General features: G+C 32.4%; 1 protein-coding gene across 1 annotated transcript in view; it reads right to left on the bottom strand.

Annotated features, from left to right (window-relative positions):
* The window catches only part of CSMD3 (CUB and Sushi multiple domains 3), a 740,574-nt gene that overhangs the window by 179,014 nt on the left and 543,685 nt on the right, over window positions 1–17,875 (bottom strand). The window contains exon 31 of the mRNA XM_080381544.1: window positions 8,465–8,581. Coding sequence (XP_080237670.1) covers window positions 8,465–8,581 — 117 coding nt within the window. The remainder of the gene's footprint in view (window positions 1–8,464; window positions 8,582–17,875) is intronic.

The following is a 17,875-nucleotide window of genomic DNA, read 5'->3' as shown; positions in this document are numbered from 1 at the left end:
AGACTAATTTCAGCTATTTTAATAACAGCTTTTTCTCTGAACAAGGTTTGATAATTAAATATTTGGAGCAGCTGCAGTCACACTGCTCAGAAAAAAAGAAGAAATATTTTTTGAAACCTTTCATCAATTCATTGGCATTACAGTGAAATTATTTTGCTTATTGTGAAGTCATGAATTTCTTCGAAGACCACAGATGTGGTCTTATCATCATTCCACTTTTTAATAGCCTAATAACAAAGACAGCTAAACTGTTGCCATATCTTTATAGTCAAACTCAATAGCTTAAGCTGTTTAGTGGTCTGTATTAAATTGGTCATTATTATATTCAAACCCACCATTAATATTTGAGCCAAAACTAATCATTTTTATTGAAAAAAAATCTAAAAGCAGCATTGAAAATGTGACTTCAAATCATATTAAGCAACTAAAATAGTAAATCTCTTCAAATGTTATTTCAAAAATATATTGAATAGTTTGATCTCCTTTAAAAGTCACCCTATGGTGACTTTTTTTTTTTTGGCATCTGCTCACTTGGCAAGGATGTTAAGCACTGAACCAATGAATGAAACACTCCCCAGCTGTGAGTTTGTGTATATAGAACCTGCCAGTCCTTCCTATCATAAACCTAGGAGATTCATAGATAAGTGGAAAGTGATGTGAAATGACCTTCTGGTACTTCTTTAAAAAAAGTCAGCACTTGAAAGACAGAAACTTTGCCTTTAATTAGAAAAGCAAACCAGAAGTTAATAGCTGTACAACTAATGCTCATCTCTCTTTCCCCAAAATGTCACACTGCAGTGTCCAACTATTTCATGGAGAGCAGGCAGCACAGTAATTAATGTGTACTTAACAGTATGATAAAAAATACTTGCACTATCTACTAGGTATCATCAATATATTTGAAATAAGAGGTTAGTATTATTGCTCTCTGTTTGAAATATAATGAAAAATGAAAATATTTGGCACAATCGTGTTAAACCTTGCAATATATTCTTCAAAGAAAGAAATTTTTCCATCAATGGCAAAATAATTTCCTAGTTTGCATATGTAACAAATTCTTGCATTGCAATTCATTTTATACCAAACTCTGAAAATACTTAAAATTTAAGTAGCACTTTAAAGTGCATTCATTATATATTCTGGAGGAGAAAATACTGAATAGTGGCTAAGAAAATCAAAAAAACCCAACAAGGCAAATAAAAAACACAACAAAAAGTATTTCCACCATATAACTAATCCTGCCTTTAATTTTTGTTTTCCAGATGACAACATAAAGCCATATGGATTAATTGTGTAGACAAACTATAGGCCATGGCTTCCTGTTCCTGTAGAATAACTAACATAATGCAGTTCAACACCTGAAATTCTTCTTGAGTATGTGATCTAACAACATTTAACCAAGCAGGAATGCTATAATCTAATATATGCTTAATAATAAGACACAGATTTTTTTTTTTTTTTTTTTTTTTTTTTTTTTGCCTCTGGTGTTACATTTAGAAGATTTGAATATTAAGAATCACTAAGTAAAGCTTAAATTTGAATCATCAAAGCTCAAGCCCCTAAATGGCTGCTGACTAAAATGCATCTGAAATTGCCTGCCTTACCATATACTCACAAGATGAAATCATGAAGCTATGTGTAAGCAATGTAACTACCGGATGGCTACAGATTACACCAGCAGTAATGTTCTGTAATTCATTTAACCAACAGTATTGCCAGAACAAATATGACAAAATGAGGCTGTACTGTTTCTTTTATATTAAAAAGAATTTATCTCCTTCAAAAACTGAAGATAGATGTTTTAGATGGAATGAATCATGGCATGGGAATATATATCTCTCTTTGTTGATTAGAGCAAGCATGTGAATGGCTTACACTAGATATATAACTTCCATAATTAGGTACCTAATTAAATAAGATGAAACATATTCCACCAAAGAGTTAAATTACATGGATACACACCTATTTGCTTTGCATGCAAACCTAAAACATATATGTACATAAATCCACGATGTTTGAGGGAAGCTCTTCAAAACAAGATACATTCACAGATTTAGAGCATCCTCACTTGGATTATATAGATTAAAGCACAAATCATGTCATGGCATCTGACTCCAAAGATCCAGATCTTACACTTAAGAAGACTTTTTTCCCCATTAGGCTTTTATTGTCCATTTATTATGTGGAAGATAGACTTTTAAGTTTTCTTATGTTTGTGGCTCACCACATATACATTCTTTTCCTGCTAAAATGCACATAAATGAGCCAGATTCTATGCATTTTTATTGTATTTGTTATATAGCTATATAATCTTCTTTGAGGAAGAAATGAACCATGCCTTAAAAATACACTGTACATTTCAAACAATCAGTTTTGTTTTTTTTTTTTTTTTTAATATTTAAACAAAATAATAGTGGAAAATAAATTAATATTCAGTCATTTAATGCACATTAAATGAACATTGAGATTATTCAATTTCCATTGTGGTGGGAGGGTGTATTATTTGTTTCTAGCACAATGCACACAACCTACATATTCTTCTGGCTCTAGGCAAAATGACTCCATTCTTATCTCCCTTCAGTGTTCTTCATTAACTCTCAAAATTAGCTTGACAAGAGTCAAATGAAAAGATATATCTGTCACAGTTAAGTCCATTCAGAGAATTTTCAAATCAAAACAATATTCTAGCAATGAACTAAATTAACGTAAAGCAGCATTCACACCAATGTTGCAAATGTTTCCTTTCAATACTGATAATAGAGCATAAAAATAAATAATAATAAAAAAAGAATGAATACTTAAGAATACTTCGCCTATTGTATGTCTGACTGCATATTACCTTAATCAGGCTTATCATCTCTGGGACGAAAACCGCTTCTGTGTCTGCTTGATACCCTTTGCACAATGACATCTCTGTTCTGGCCAGTTTCTAAATTTTATCACAGCTAACACTGCTTTTAATGTACTTTTGAATGAAGCTAAGTTATCTGACTGGAGAAGACAGCAGAAAAGGACTTCCATACACTTTTTAATGCTGAGCTCTTGAAGCTTAGTTTTAAGAATTTGGTGAACGTCATTCTAATGTTTTTGGATGCTAGTACAAGATTCTTTGAAAAACTTCCATTAACAGAACAGTGTTAACAAGAGAACTGACAACAGGGCAACAGAATTGAAACAATGCCAAGAAAAAAGGAAAAAGGTCATGAACTTTCTATCATATTTTTTTTTTACTCATACAGCAAATACTTCTTCCTATTTTTAGTAATAAATATTTGTATGTACATCCTCCGTATTGCATGATGTTCACGCTATACTTCAGAAAACTGAGAAAATAAATCAGAAAACTGAAGTACCATACTCTTAATCTAACTAGTTGTCATGCTCAACTAAATTTCAATAAATTTCTGGATAAAGTGATTCATCATTTTGAAATATTTTTAGTTTTTATACGAAGTATCCTGTGAGATAGTAATCTTTTCTGTCTATACCAATTCTTGTAAGCACATATGGAAAATGTAGAAGATTTTGTCTTAAAAAATATAGTTTTATGATTACCTGGGGGAGAAAAAAAATTAAAATGTACAATGAAATAACGGTCACTTTTCTTGGAAGTCATGGTTTTGAAGCCATTCTCTTTTTGGGAAGGAAAGGTGGGGTGACTTGCTTTTTATAAAATACATGGTACAAGCCGGATCATTGCCCTTTTCTGCTGAAATTAGTGTCTCCAGCCTTTATACAGTTGTGCGTACAAGCATTTGGAGCATCTTTGTGGTTTCACAAAGACTTTGCTGACAAGTAATCATTGCTTGGACAATGCAGTCCCACTGACTTTGAAGTGGCTGCTTGTATGGAAAGAGGGAATAAAACAGAGTAAGATTCCTGTCTATGGTAGCATTCTGATATTTCATATCATCCTCTATCATCTTTACCTCCCATTCAGCCAAGTACTGCTTAATTCAAAGTTGCTTAGTTCATGGTTAAAACTGTTGAAGCTAGCTATTCACTAGACATTTCCATCCATTGTAATTTAAGATGAAGAGTAAAATCCTTCACATTCAAAAAATGTCAGTCCACATGTCTGCCACATTCCTTAAATGAAAGTAAGATGTACACAGCAGTGACAAATGACACAAATTATTAAAAGCAAATGTCTTACTTTAACAGACCTCAGTATTATCATAAATACCATTTAGTTCATATTCCTTATTGATGTGAGGTTGTCATTTAGGACATTCTACTACTTACGATCTGTCCTTGCCTAACTTTTTTTCTTTCCAAATGTATACTCAGTTTGAAATCAAATCGAACAGTACTGAAATAATTCCAGTGTGACACAGCTTTTAAGCTGTCTAACAGTTTTAGATTCAGTGAGCTGTCTAACAGAAAACACGTGTTGACAACATTGTTTGCTCAATGTGTGTCTTTACTGGCAAAGTAAAAGTTGTTTGTGTATGTTCCAGTATTTTCAAAAAAGTTACTCTTTCAAGGATTTTAATAAAAATAAAATAAATAAATGAAATAAAATAATGATAATAATGACAATTATAATAATAATAAGTAGTAGTAGTAGTAATAATAATTATAATAAAAGTCCAAACCCCTGCTGTTTGGCCCTATTTGTTTCTTGTCTCTGTTGCTTATTTACCGTAATTCAGGGCTATCTCATAACACAGAAATTCAAGTAAAGACACAAGGAAAAGCTAAAAATGATATAACTGTACGATAGAAGGGTGTCTGTGAATACAAGGCAGTTATTGAAGAGAATTGAGAATAGTGGATAACTTCCCTGTTTATAGTACGCAAATTGGATCTACCCTCGTTGCAAAAATTCTATGAAATCTATTGCAAAATATATGCTTAACAGTAAAATGTTTGTCATTTTCTTAATATTATATCTTGTAAATGTAAAGCGAATGTACAGTCTCCATGGAAACTAGCCATTTCCCAATTATATGCATGTTTTTAGCTTCTTTGTAAAGAAAAAAAAAAAAGCTCTGATTTAAATTTCATATTTTTTGATGGCCACAGAATCTATAATTAATTTTCTGATAGCATAGCTCGTAAACCACACATATACTTTACTATGTATGTTTAACGTATCTTTTTGCTTTAACAGAAAGAAAAGCCATTTGCTGAGGCAAGTTGATACAAAATTTATTTCAGTGCTAAAAATATGAATTTAAATAGAAGTATAGATGACACTTATGCAGAGCAGAGCACACAAAGTAATTCATGTGCATCAGGAAAACAAAATAAAAATTTAAACATCTGCATTTTAATTGTAAGCAGTGCTGGATTTCAGTGTTGAACAATTAACAATCATGACACCATTTTAAAATATCAGTGGGAGAGTGTCAAAGAAGATGAGTCTTCCATGTTTACAAAAGATTTTGCCTGTGGCATACTGTGTGCTTTTGTGAATCATTTATCTTGTAGCTTAAAGCTGTCATGGTATGAAATATTGCAACTGTGATTCTGCATGACAGAATAATGAAACTGAAAAAAAGTCCACACTACAATGACTTTTCAACAGACTTTTGGGCTTCAGAACCTGAAAAACTGCATGTGAAATAGCGTTTATTTTCACTCCATCAAAAACTAATCCAGGCCAATGAGTTCCCTTCTAAACACTGAACGTGCTATCCCATTGTTTGTGTATTTTTCTATACTGACCTTGTTTTAGCTTTTTTTTAAACTGTGCTCTATTATAAGATCTCATGTACTGTATTGGATGCCAAAATAGGTCCTGAAGTGGTTCCATTCAGCAAATATTTATAATGTATTTCACACTGAAAGTTGTAGCCATATGGAGGATTATGGAAGAGGAGGTTTTTTCTATTTTCTGTAGGAAAATTACTTTAAATTATCTTATGTCAGCAGCTTTGCTGGAGTACTCCTTTGTTCTCTAAAAACTTGTTTTGATTCCTTGTTGTTGTGAATAATCTGAGAAATCTACCTGTCATGATGAGCATTAGCAAGTGAATTCATGAAAAATCTGGTGTCTTTATCCACAAAGGCCAGCACTTTTTGAGGACCATCTTATCAGTGAGTGATCCCTACATAATTCTATCAAGCACTGCAAGTGAAGACTCTTTCCTTAATGTCTTCTATCCAGATGCAAAATAGCGTTACAGGTAATAATTTCCTAAAACTTATCTTAAAGAGCTTAGCATTAAAAACTTAGGGTTATTCATCTCTGCACCGTACTTGAACATAGTGTGATGAGATAGAAATGTAAGCTATCAGGTAAAACACATCCATTACACAAATGTTTAAGATTTTAGACTGAGACAAATCATTATTTTGAGTGTAGAAAACTTAGGTAAAATCAATTGTCATAATCACTTTGATTTTCTTAATGTTTGTTACAGTAATAATTTTAGTTACAATAGATTAGAGAAAGAGCACAGCTCAGAAAAATAACCATAATAATAACTTCAAAAAATACACAACTGTGTAATTCAAACAAAGATTCCTATTTCAAAATTTGAGCTTTTCGTCCAATGAATTCTGCTCCCTATTACTGTAGGAGTATCATTGAAAAAAGGCAGGTAAAATGGAAATACTTGTTTTAAGCTATTCTATATGTCATCCTTGTTTTTGAATGGCTACTGCCAGGTATTATTTTACCTCTCTCTTTCAACACACAAGTCTTCATGTTTTCTATATTCATAAAAGTGAATTAAATACTTCCATAATACATTCTACAGATACCTGGCATAATTGTCAAAATATGCTGTTAAAACACAAGAAAAAGAGTAAAGGTCTATCCTGAGGTATAACAGCCAAAGAGCTTGAGGGATATGACATACTCTACCGTAATCACAACCCCAATACATCACTGAATCCTTGTATGGCAGGGTTATTATATCTAAACCATGTTTATTTTTCTTCATATGAGGTTTGGTTTGTGGTTTGTTTGGGTTTTTTTTGTATAGGCACTGTGAAAGGGTCAAACAGAATTCCTTAATATCGTTCTTAACATGTTTAATGCATAAAGAAAACTAGTATCTGTCAAATCATTCCAAGTAACTATGCAAAACAGTGGGATTTTTCTCCATTTCCAAGTCTTGTTTGGGGATTCTGTCTTTCTTTCCAGAAATCACAAAATTACATTTCCATCCAGACTGTCAAATATATGAAGTATAGCACATTAACATTTTAAATCCCTTACTGTGTAAATCCCAAATGTACATGTTGATATCTGTGTCATAAACTAACAAGTATCAGATTTGATGGAAATGGGAGTACATAATCTTTCCAGTTTACCTAAAATAAATAAGCTAGGACAAAAGCATATGCTTGTAACTGCTAGAATTAAATCAAGAATTATGCAAATGCATTTAATTTTTTTTAATGTTCTAAAGCAGAGATTTCCATGGCTTAGGAGACAATACCTGTAAAAACCTATTTATTTTATAGTAGCCTATGCACCTCTATGTTATACATAAGAACAAATTAATTGGCTATTAAGGGAGTTCAGTCATCATAAGCGTGGCAGATGGATACACAGCAGTTCAAGCATTGTGTTTAATTTGGATAAAATGTTTGCAGAATCAACATGAAGGGAGGTTAATAAATACCCATACCCATTCCCAGGCACCTGTTATCTGACAAACTGAGATGTGAGCAGTGGGTCAGAGTAAAGTTCTACTTATCTGAGCATAAATCTGCAGCAAGGGTATTTAAAGAATAAATTATATTTAGTATGTGGCATACTGCTTACTAAGGAGTCAAAGCGAACCACAAACTGTCAGCTGTCATCATAGGCATTGTTTAAAAATAAAGTGAGATAAAATAATTCATAAACCCAGAGAGATAGAACAGTGCTGTAAAGATCCTGTCTTTGTGTGGGACAGAAGGCATCTTTAAAAGATTCATCTAGTCATCAGAAAAAATGTTAAGACAGGAATAAAGTTTTGATGGAGGATCTGGGAATCTACAAAAACCAGACAGGTGCATGCTGCTCTAATTTCATTCCCCAGAACAACTATGCCTTTGCCTCATGATGCACAGAAGCCAAGGATTATGAGAGCAGTGTTACCAGAAGCAATGTTTTTACCAAAAGCAAACTTTGCTTTCCTTGCTTACATGGACTAGCTGGAGCTATGTTACACTTTCTGGAGCCTTGGCACGTGATCTTGGCTGAAGAGAAACCTTGCCTGGTATCACTAATATATTTGGCTAGCATCACAACAATGTTTTAAGTTACATGTTGGCTGTCACAGTGAGACAAAAATAAATGAACATCAGTAATCTCAAAAGATAATGGTAAATATAAGCACTTTGATAAAATAGAGCACTATCAAAATGATAAAAAGCATAAACAGGACTGTCAGTTTAAAGCAACTTTTCACATTAATATGTTTACTATGAAAGCAATCATGCAAATCACCCAGAATTGTTGAAAGTATCAAAACAAATAACAACAAAAAAACCCATGAATGAAACCAGACCTACTTACCAAATTCCTTAGGAACGGTGATAGAGTAAACACAGTTGTGACCAACACTGTAATTCTTGGGGTAGTTTGGTGATAATACAGTGCCTTCAGAGCCTGTTGACCGGCTCCCGCAGGGTGCTAGAAAGTGAAGGTTTTGAATAATATAATATTAGAAAAAAATCAATTTAAATTGATTTGTTGTTTGTTGGTATATGCTATTACAGTAAATTTTATTACACTTCTACACGGGATTAAATTTGTATATCCTGTGAAGTACTGAGTATGCACAACTTTCTCACATATCAAAAGAGAATTGATGGTACACTGCAGTTTTCAGGATCAATTATTGTTTTTCTTTACCATTTATCAACCTCCTTAATAAAATAATGATGTGCTTTATACACAGTATGTTATTATTCACAGCATATAAAGCTATTATTCATTTTTATGATGCTTTATACTCTGATAAAAGCATAGATTATGCAGCCTTTCCACACACTACTAAATTCTTACTCATGCCAATAGACTCATAATTCAAAATAATATATAGAACTACTGAAATAAGAAAGTCAGGACTCCTTGACTGAACATGAAGTACCACTTATTTATATCTCAATTATTTATAACATTCTACATCTAAAGTTTTGAGCAAACACTTCTCTTTATCACACAAACATCATATTTATTCTACCATTAATAGCTATAATACTTGACAAAATGGCAGATAAATAACAATGCTATTTGCAACAACAATGTATTTTTCTAAGGTTAACAATAGAAGTTAACATTTGGCACTACTCAAAACTGTCAAGAAAGAAACACTGCTTTTTCTTCTTTTCTTTGTCAGATGTTCAGGTGCATTTATTTATATGAAACAGTCATGAGTGGTTACTCTTTTCCTGTGTATGCTACCTGCTTCTCATATACACTTTGTAACTTAGTAGTTTAATCTATTGTGAAGATTATGGCATCTGTTCAGAATATTTATTCTAACTACTTTGGACTATAAAACAGTTCTTAATGATTTTAATGTTACCATATCTACTTATTTTTTTTTTCCTGTTAAGACATTAAGTGACTTTCTAAAATGAGTACAAGTCAATGTTTCATTTGCTAAACAAAAAAAATCTGGGTTTTGTGGTATGCTCTCAAAACAGCTAGATTAAGTAAAATGGTTTTCTTAATATTTCAGATTTTATCTCATTACTTGTCATACTAAATACAAGCTATTTGTTAGCATAGCTAAAAATAATGTTTTTTTAAGACTACTTTTAGCTAATTCACACAAAATGTGTATGGTAGAGTATACCATGAAAAGGACACATCTTTTAATGCTAGCAATTTAGAACCCCATCGCTTTGAGCACAAATTTCTGTAATCTGAATTAACACGGTTTCCTCTCAGTATGGTGTAGGTGCAAAGTCTGACAGACTGTGTACCTGAAACAAAGCAGATGGAACCTATTGCTCCATTCTGCATATACAATTTGTAAATGATTTCATGTGCTAGCACAAAAGTCATGGTATTTGAAATAATAGGTCAACAGAAGGATCTTGACTTTTGCTTGTGCATGTATGTATGTATGTCGTAGATGTGGCACATACATTAGAGATTTGCCAAAAGGTAATAGTCTTGGCTGAGCCTCATATCCAGGGATTTACTTCGCTTATTTGAAAAACATAAACTAGAAACTCTTTACTAGCTGAATGTGGTAAATATTTTTTATGAAAACTTATCTGCATACCGGCTTGTGAGTACTCAAAATTTTTTATTCCAGATTTTGGATGAAACAGGAGAGAATATGGAAGAATACATGCAACAGAAGCACCAAAGCTAGAGAAATAAGATTGCCAAAATGCTTATTTCTTCTCCCTAACCCCATTTCCTTCTTTACTGTTTGTGAGTTGAATAAATTAGTTACTGCAACAAAGACCAATAATACTGTCCCAATCCAGCACTCATATCATTATTATACTTCCCTAATTAGCATATATACAATAATATGTAAATTCAGGGTAAAATTATAATTCCACTGAAGTCAATGCCAATGACAACAAAAGGAACAGAATTTCACCTTTAATTTTTAATAAAACTTGAAGTAATAGCATCAAATATCAATACTTAATTTTAAGTTCATAGCTATATATTTAGTACTTGACATATAGTGGACCATTATTTATAAAGTCCAGATTCTTTATAACACTGTTCTTTTTTAATCCAACAAGTTATGTAAAGCAAGTTATTTGTGATTTTCTGAAACTACTAGTATGCTTAAAACAGAACAACGATAGCTTCTTTTAAATAAATGTACATTTTCCCACAAATTAAACTTCTCAGGCATAATTTCTCAAACAATTGAAAATCAAATTTACTGCAAAATTTACAAGTTTTTATTCACTCCAGTGTAATGTCTTACATTACAAATTACTGATATTAGTAATTGTGTATCTAAAATCAGCAGTGACTTTTGAGTTATATCTCTACTAAATACCTAACACTGTCGATGTTGTGTTGATGTTGTAATGCTGTATAATGTTGGCAACAAACTGTATTTTCAAAGTCATGTCACCATGGCATTTTTTTAAAGCTAGGAAAACGGAAAAACTAAGTTTGAGTCATACACAGGAATTCAAGAGTTAGTACACTTTCAAAATGTTCTTGATTATTTAAGGTAGAATTATTCTATAACTATATATACATCTAGGCAAAATATTTCAAAATATTTGAAAGGAAGTTTTATCACAGCTTGTATGAAAAAAATTACACAAAATAATGTCATTGACAAATGCACATAGATTTCTAAAAGTGATTAAATCCAGAAATGTTTGCAAATTAAAAAAAGAATTTAAAATGCCATACAGCATATTGAAAAATCTGAGTTCTTAGTATTAAAGTTTGATTAAAACAACTTCAATGTCTCTATAAGATGAAGATAATGCCATTTAATTTTTATAAGTGATATTAATTGAAATGTTTATAGGACAATTGTCTGAAACATCTAAATGTTTTTCCCACACATTGAATCTCATGAAAGCAACATACATCTGCACTTGTTATGTAGTGGCCCTGTACCTGGTCTCATAAAAAGACAAAAGACACAGTACAAGGCTGGAAGCAGGATTTCCAGCAGGGCTGCCTTAGGTGCAAAGTCTCAGCAGAGTTGCCTGCAGCCTATGTTACAACATGCTCAGTACAGATTTGATTTAGAGATGAACTATTTGTCACTCTGACATATGTAAAATTTAATTTGCAGCAACAACAAAATACTTGCATTGAGTATTTCGTAGTAATTTCTTTCACTCAGTGTCCTCATTCTGGATTTTTCACACTGCCTTTTCTGAGTTTACCTTCTCCCTTATGGTCTCTCCCATAATTTTCCAACTGCTGCTATAAAGACTTTTTATCCTTGCAAGAATTCACATTCCTGGGTCTCAAAAGCAAACAGTTTAAAGAAAAGTTGAATCAAGATGTGAGTACACAGGTGACCTCTGCAATCTGAGAAAACGTTTAACTTAGTAAATCATTAGGTGGCAAGCCATTTAGTTTTTATAGCAGCAAAACTGTCCTCTCCAAGACCTTTCTGAATGTATCATCAGAGAGGAAGAGGTTTAGTTGATATTTTAGTAAACCGATAGAATTCACTTACTATATTTCCTTCCTTACCTTTTGGGAAATATTTACTTTAAAATGTCAAATGTTTCAGGAAGATAAGATTCTACCCTGACCATCACTAAACATTACTGTTCAGAAATTAAAGATGGATCTAAGGACATGAAACCATAGCTACAGTGAATTTAAAATATTAATTTGATACAAAAATAAAACATATTATTGCCTCTGGAAAATATCTAGCGTTGCATTGATTGGTTGGATATAATAATTCTACCATGACAATGCTACCCATTGACTTTCACTTATGTTTACTTCAGCTATGTAGAGCTCATTGCCTCTGCAATGGTTTTACAGTGCAGTGATTTATTTCATTTCCTAATAACATCAAAATTTTAAATCTAAAGGCTGTGAAAATCAGAAAGTCTATTCATTATGCTATGCATTTGAAGGTCTACCTACAGTTAAAATTCTAACAGACCCGTAACACCTACAAATGTAAACTGTGTTATTTAACATAAAAAAAGCAACAAATGCTGAACACCATTTCCCTAGGAATAAAAAAATCCTGCAGAACAATACAAATCAACAAACCAAATAACAACAAAAATTTCAAAAGGCAAATGATATTTTCTAATGTAATTCTCCAATAGTATTCCGTTATTTTTTTAATAATGTTTGCTTAGACTCTAAAATACTGTATGACTTTCTGCATTTGTTTCTGTTTTAGTTTATTCTCTGACATATAAAAATACTGCTCAGTATGCTGTCCTTGTCCTGCTTTTCAGGATCAGCAATGGAACACTAATAGCAGAGAAAGGGACTTGATTGTGATAAGAATGTGATAAGAATCAGTGTGTTGATGCATTGCTCACTGCTTCCTTGAAACATTATTAAGCATTAATGGCAAAAAGTTCCTTTTCTGTGTGTGCTGAATTTACTGTAATGGTATCTTGTCTTGAAAAATAGCACTCCTGCAGCCCTTGACAACAACAAAGTATGACCCACTCTGTATCTTAAATTGGTAAGCTTTTTTATCTGGAAGATTACCCATCTTGATCATTAGTATTCATGCACCTTTTTTAAAGAACTAAATTCTACCTCTTCGTTGCAATGCATAAGTAAATAGACAACACAATATAAAATGCATTACCATCAGCAGTGACACCTTTTCTCAAATTCCAGCATACACTAGTTGTAAAAGAAGATCACTGCAGAGAGGCAAAATCACATAACAGAACCACAGATCCCTGTAATCTACACCTAACTGCTGCTATAAAGTAAAATTTTCTATAGCTCCAGCAAAACATTACAGGGTTAAAAAACTCTGCCACATGCTTATTGTTCATGTTTGCCATCATGCCTTTGCATTTTAACAAAAAGAAAGAACCCACAAAAAAAAAAAAAAACAAAAAAAAAACAAAAAAACCAAACCTTGAGCAAAAAAGATGGGAAGAATGTACTATATAACTATGAGAATCAATCTCAAATCTCCCATCTTTTGAAGAAATGAATATTTTTGCTAACATATCTTTTTTTCTACAGCTTCAAACTTTTAATTCCTATTACTTTCAGATTACCTAATTTCTAGCTCCTACAGCTAAGATCTAATATAATATAATTGTAATTGCAGATTTAAGTGCCATATTGCACCATCCATTTTTAAGCAGCATTCCTCAATGGAATCAATGGGAATGCACATAAATGTGATTATGTTACAAATACAATAAGAAACTAAGTGCATAGACTCTGCAAAAAAAGGAAAATTATGCCTTGAAGAACTGCTGATGGGATACTGACTTTTTATCTAATGGGTCAGTGTTCCAAAATCCAGACTAGGATAACTAATACTTAGTTGGTTTAAATGAGTGAGATAAGAAAAATAATTAATTGGTGACATGATGTATGTTTTTAGAGTTTAATATATTGTCGTGGTTTAACCCCAGCTGACAACGAAGCACAACACAAGCTCGCTCACCCCGCCACCAGCAGGATAGGGGGAAGGGAATTGGAAGGGGAAAACTGAGAAAACCTGTGGGCTGAGATAAGAACAGTATAGTAGTAGTAGCAGTAGTAGTAACAACAACAACAACAACAACAATAATAATATAAATGATGATGACAATAATAATATTAATAACAACAATAATAATAACAACAAAGAGAGATAAATAAACCCCAGGAAAGACAAGAGGTGCAAATGAAAATAACTGTTCACCACAAACTGATGTCCAGACAGTCCCTGAGCAGTAGCCCCAGGCCAACCTTCCCCCTAGTTTACTGCTGAGCATGACATCATATCCCCTTAGTCACTTGGGGTCAGCTGTCCTGGCTGTGTCTCCTCCCAACTTCTTGTGCACCCCGAGCCTACTTGCTAGTGGGGTGATGTAAGAAGCTGAAAAGGCCTTTACTGTAAGCACTGCTCAGCAGCAATGAAAACATCTCTGAGTTGTCAACACTATTTTCAGCCCAAAACCAAAACAGCTTTATACTAGCTACTATGAAGAAAACTGACTCTATCCCAGACAAAACCAGCACATATATTAAATCATTGATTGCTGGTTTTCCTAGTCTGATATAACACCATGTCATTTTGTTTATCATTTTTAACCCAAATTACACAATTTTCAGTTGTAATGGTTTCTTGTAGTGTTTAAGTCAAGACCAATATACTGATAACGAGAAAATGCATATAGTGACTGATATATCACCACCAAGAAATAAAATAATGATAAAAAATAATGCAAAGGAAATCTTAACAGAGAAAAATGGTAGAAGAATTTCTTCTGAACTTTCAAATTACAGTAAATATTACTGTGGGTATCAGTCTGCAAATGTGAAAGTGATGAAGCACATAACATTGTTTTGACAATACAATGAATATGGAAAAGACAATCTGATATAGAAATATGTATTTTAGTTGCTGTTTGGGAACACAGACATACGTTAGAAATAAAAAGACACCAACAAATACAGAGAAAGCGAGTGCACCATCATACAACTGGAAAACAGTACCAATGAAAAAAGTATCATAAAGAATATGGAAACCTTCCATATTATCGTGTCTTCAGTCTTTACAACACAGTTTAATTGCGGTAAATAAAACTGATTTAAAAAATGACAGAGAAGCTCAGACTAATACATGTTAATAAAGTGGTTAGTTAAAGCAGAGGCCACCAGAAGCTAGCAAAATTCCCTCAGGAATTCAGAAAGTTATCAAAGCAGGGCCTTAATCATTAACTGAAACTGAAGAAATGATAATGTTATTGGAAAAAAATCCAAACCAATCTATTGCAGAAAAACTTAATGGATCAAATACTGATTGTGAGTTTCAATAGGAGATTGCTGTAGACAAAGACACCACGAAAAGACACCACGAAGCTAGACTTTCATGTATTGGACAGAAAGTATCATTTCTGATCCATTCAAGAGTGGTTAAGTCTCAATAAAAACATCACATTGAGTTTTTGCCCTTTTTTTAAAAAAAAGGGGGGGGGGGGTGTGGAAGGAAAAAAAGTTTCTAGTATCTACCAGGAAATTTTGAAATAATTGGTTTTGTTTAGCCTCCAAAAGAGAAGAATGAGACCATGGGCAAGCTTCTCACTTTTTGAAGATGTGGCAGATTGAAATAAAGATTAGAGAAATTATTTTTTCTTTTAATCCATAAATGATAGGACAAGAAATAGTTGCCAAAAACTGTGTTAAAATCAATTAAGTTTAGATGTTCTGATAACTGCTTCTGGGAAGTTATTGAATCTTTTGATGATTCCTGGAAGAACAAGACATATAAATATCTGCTAAGTATATCCGAGCAGACAAGAGACAGTACTTCACCTTTTTATAACTGGTTATATATCTATTTCTAGTAATTGACTGTAGCATGAGAAAGGAGTACATTCCAATTTTTTGGTGCTTCTCTGAACTGTTATAGTGTGATGGGCTGTTTTATTTTTTCCAGAAGAGGAAAGGTAGTATTTCATGTTGAAAGGTAAAATGCATAAAGAAAAAAAGGTTATGAACAAAGAAGTACAAAACAGGAACATCACCAACAGGCACTTCTTCCAAAAATTAAGAACCTATCATGATCTTGAATTATAAAAAAATTTGTAAGCTTTCTGAAAGATGTATAATCAAGAAAACATGCCTTATATAGATAAAATCAAGGAACTCAAAATCTCTCTGAATCAGCAGAGAAAGATTATTTGATACATTTTAAGGAAGATACTTCAAGAGGACAGTACCTATTTCTTTTCAATAAAAACAAGCAAAAGAAAATTTAGCAGAAGCTAAAGCTAACTTTCAGCTTCTGCTTTTGTTAATGTATACGTGAAGTATATATAAATATATAAAATGCAATTAATCACACAAGCAAATATGCTATGCAAATTCATTTAACAGTTCATCAACTTTTACCTCTAAAACAACAAAATGAAAAACAGATCCAAATAACTTTTTATCTTCAGTTTCCATTCCTTGAAATCTTTAAACCTAAACTAAATGTCTTTCTGAAGGTATAAGAAGCAGATTTTATACAGCCCAATATGAAATACGGTTTTACATTTAGGGGCAAAAATTCAAAGGAGATATTTTTATATATGCATATATATATATGGTGTGTGTGCGCATATATATTTGTGTGTATATGTATATATAGTATAAAAAAATACAGATGAGAATTTTAGCCTAGCTTTAAAAATGTTTGCTCTCAATTTAATGACTAATTATTATTAAATTTCAATTCTATTCCTGTTTTCCTTAAGAACTGTGGTGTACACAATTTTAAAGTTTTACATTATTTTCTTCAGTACTGAAATCACGTGTTGCTTAAAATTAGTTTACTGAATTTTCTCATTTTAGCCAAGTGTATGGAAAGTCTGAAGTGAATTTTCTGATATGAAATGAGAGGTGGAAGAAGCTTGAAATCCTACATTTTTTTTGCTGTAGAATGTGATCACAGCTGATGGCTCCTTCATAATATTGGCTGTTATTCAAATAGTGAAAAGATCATCTATTTGCAAAATTATTGCTTCCTTATTTCTTTTTCCTATATTTCTCTGAACAAATGCAATTATCTGGAAATGAGGCATATTTCTCTTTCTGTCCCAGTTAAGTTAATCTATGTTCATTTTAGATGGGCAATATACTGCAGAAGTGTAAAAGCAAAGTCCTGTGCTCCCATTTAAATTGTCAAAATATTAGAGAGGAAAATAAAGAAAGATGACATTCCCACTTTTTATAACCCAAAATCTTATTCTATATAGTATTTCAATTTCTGTTGTCAGGGCAGAGCTACAGATCAGGAATTATTTGTTACCAAAGCCTTTGGCCTGTAGATGTCAAACTACCTAGTAGTTAAGCATTGTCAGATACTAAATCAATATGTTTAATGTATTAAGATTTTATTGATAGAACTAAAAAAATAACCTGCTTGAAATTAGGTGTCATGTTAAATCCCTGATTAACAGATGCACTATAAAATTTTGAATCTAAAGTAGCTCAACTGCAGACAATTATTAATCTTAATTCTTTGTTTTTCTACTAATACTGCAACAAACAGCTTTCTTTAAGAAAAATAATTCAAGAGGTAGCAGTGGTATTAATTAATTTCCACTGTGCTATATAGTCCTCTAGACTCTTAAGTGATATGTACTGCACTATTTTTTTCTTAACTTTTGAAGGAAGTTTGTGGGGCTCATGAAGGCCTCACGGAGTGATCACATTGGCTTTCTGCAATAGGCAAAGGCTTTTTTTAACGATGCTTGCCTTTTTAACAAGGGACAAGATCTGAGGTCTGTCTGGCTTAGCGTTTCCAGGCAAGCTGGA

Source organism: Falco punctatus, assembly GCF_963210335.1.
Source record: "Falco punctatus genome assembly, chromosome: 3".
NCBI classification, from domain to species: Eukaryota; Metazoa; Chordata; class Aves; order Falconiformes; family Falconidae; genus Falco; species Falco punctatus.
Note: the sequence above shows the minus strand (reverse complement) of the source record. Positions and strands in the feature narration are given on the sequence as shown.